General features: G+C 36.4%; 1 protein-coding gene across 1 annotated transcript in view; it reads left to right on the forward strand.

Annotated features, from left to right (window-relative positions):
• WNK2 (WNK lysine deficient protein kinase 2) overlaps positions 1–3,098 on the forward strand; it is a 172,864-nt gene that overhangs the window by 102,643 nt on the left and 67,123 nt on the right. The window contains exon 13 of the mRNA XM_015421185.1: positions 2,853–2,902. Coding sequence (XP_015276671.1) covers positions 2,853–2,902 — 50 coding nt within the window. The remainder of the gene's footprint in view (positions 1–2,852; positions 2,903–3,098) is intronic.

Consider the following 3,098-nt stretch of genomic DNA (forward strand, 5'->3'; position numbering starts at 1 on the left):
ACCTCCGCCCCCGCCGCTGCACGTCCTCCTCCTGCAGCCGGCACAGCTCCTCCCAGCCTGGGACGAGCTTTGCCGGCTGCAAGAGGAGGACACGCGGTGGCGGCGGAGGTAGGGGCGGCTGGGAGCGCTCATGGAGGTGACGGGGGGCGGCGCACACGCCTGCCTGCCTGCTGGCCCCTACTCCCTCGTCCTCCTGCGGGCCAGCTGGGAGGTCTCCAGCCCCCCCCGGGAGGTTGGCATCTGAGGGGGGCGCCACTAGGCGGCCTCGCCTAGGGCACCCAAACCCCTCGAGCCGGCCCTGGCTGTAGAAGCCAAAAAGATAATTTGAGTAGTTAGCACAATATCAGCCTGATCTAGAGAACAGCATAATGAGTACAAAGATTACAATAGTGCACAATACTATAAATAGTCCTCCATATGCTTTGTGGTATAAGGTTCCACATATGTAACTTGTCTGTTGAATATTGTATTGGGTCTGCACTATACTATGCAGGCTTTTCCACATATGTAAAAATTAGTTTCTGTGCAAACACTATATTTTTTGGATGTGTATATGTATGCATACCTAGTTAGGTAAACAAGGGAAAGAAAGCCAATGAATTTAAGATGATTAATTTTTTTGGATTTTTTTATTCTATGAAAATAGTGGGTTTATAATGCAGTTAATATATAATTATGCACTGCTGAATGTTGTTTTGTAAGCCATTAAAATTGAGTTCATTAAATTAAAATAAAAACTGTTTTCTCATTTCAGTTTTTTCTTTATATTACAAGTACTAACTATGTCACTAGATTACTGGCTTGTATTTTTGTTGTGATTAAAATCGCAGTGCAAGATATCTGGCTACCTCAGAAAGTCTGTTATGAACTGATAGAAGGGAGATACTATGTGATACATTTATTCCATCTCAATTTATAGGGAAAACATTAACATTCTAAGCGTCTTCCCATTCAAGTCAGCTCAACTTGAATAAGAGTGATCATTTCAGAGATCTTTAAAAACAGTTAGGAAACTAAATGGAATCAAATGTAACGGGTGGCACAAGATAATAGGAGTCAGAATAGGAAGTAATCCTTGTTTAGCAATTAGGTATAATAGGAGTTAGTGGAAGAGCCGGAGAACACTTTCTATTAATAAAGGGGGTGAATAATGTAATAGACTGCTGGAAAATTAATATTTTGTATTATTGTTCACAATAAACATTAATAAACTGTGAATTAAAAAAAACAAACAGTTATATCTTATTATATGAGCCAGTGTGGTATAGTTGTTAGTATCATACTAGAGGATCATACTTAAACTAAGAAACTCCAGTTCCCTGTTTACTCGTGACATTAATGAGATACCCTTGGGCTAGTTACTGTCAACTAAACCTACTTGGCAGTGATGTTATGAGGAAAAAACATGAAAGCTGTATATACAACCTGAATTCACTGGAGGGTAGGACATGATAAAATATAATAGAGAGTGTGTGTGTGTGTGTTTATATAGAAATTGAAACCTCTTCAACAAAAGGAGAATAATAAATATTAAGTCCTTAGTTAGAAAATGTCCAGTTAGAGAGATCTCAAATTTTCTCCTCAATATTTTCCCCAATGGGAAGAACTTTTCAAACTGGAATGTTTCAACATGTATTATAATTTAAGAAATATTTACATACTAGGAATATTTTTGTCAGAAGTAAGTCGAATGATATATAATGGCTCTGGAAAAACTGAGTAAGGTTAATACATTTGGTTGCTGGGTATGTACTTGTAACGTATGTTTGGTGAATCTGGCTGCTCATTATTAACTTATTGAGAATTTGTTTATAAAAATTATTCAATAAGATATCTACTGATATTTACACAAGAGATCACTGCGGAAAGTGTATTTCTGATTAATTTTCTGGTAGACGATAAAACCATATATCCTATGTATTGAAAGGACAGAATAACTGTATATTGGAAGGACTGCTTGTTTACAGTGTAGCAGGATATCTGAATTGGGGGGAAATCTTTTTAGTGTTTTTTGGAAGAGCGAGGAAATGTAAGTTAATGGGTTTTACAGAACATTGCTAACAATTTATAAGGTATTGGAAGAGGACATTCGGGCATATTCTGTTGTTCCTTTTGCACATTTTCTTGCAGTCTTTTTGTTTTCAAAGAAATCCTGTGAAATGTTACCACCAGTCTAAATGCATTGATTAATTTTGGGATCTGATGTGTGCATATTTTTGTATGAATAATATAAATTACAACAATGTTTAAGGGGGAAAATGCATTGCCACCTACTAATGCATGGATAACTAACTATTGAACAGTAGTGTCATAGAAAACTTATCAAATGGTGTCATCTCTCTGATATCCAGGCTCTTACTACACCATTTACCTATATTTCTTTGTAATGATGGGAAAGTTTGCAATAAATGCTAATGATCAAACTGTACCTATAGACATGTATGTTTGTATTGGCATATAAAGATGAAAGTTAATGTTTGGTTGAAGTATGGATAAAATGTCAGAACAGTTAAATAAAAATATTTAAATACCAAGAGATGAAGTCACTGTAATAATGGCTGTACAAAATTCTAGAAACCACCTAAACTACAAAGGGGTTAATACATTATAAAAACTTTTCCCTTCAGAATAATCTCCAATTTAAAAGCTCTAAATGAGCTTGACAGATATTTTTATATGCTGTTCATTTCAATGTGTGGTTTAAGCACATGCTTTTATTTATAAAATAAATGGGAATTTTGAGTGGCTTTTTTCATTTGTGTCCATAGCATGAACAAAGTGACCCATTTATTTTGTACACAGATGTTAATCTTGCAATACATCTCTATTATGGTTTCTTTTTTATGTTTTAGGAGCAAGCAGTACTGGAGAAGCAACAAACATTATCCCAGAGCTGTGAAAGGTATACATTCTATTTCTGTTTTATAGTGGCACTAGCAGTAAACCCCGTTGTGAAAGCAATACAACGAGATCTAGAAAGATGTGATTTGTAACGAATGCATAGGCTGGAAGGAGGTAAAGTAAATATTAGCATGCAACGACTTGAAGGAGGTAAAGTAAATAGGTGCCAGTGCACTGGTTTGAGTAGCTGGGGGGGG

This window comes from Gekko japonicus, unplaced genomic scaffold (genome assembly GCF_001447785.1).
Source record: "Gekko japonicus isolate JY-2015 unplaced genomic scaffold, Gekko_japonicus_V1.1 scaffold149, whole genome shotgun sequence".
Taxonomy (NCBI): Eukaryota; Metazoa; Chordata; class Lepidosauria; order Squamata; family Gekkonidae; genus Gekko; species Gekko japonicus.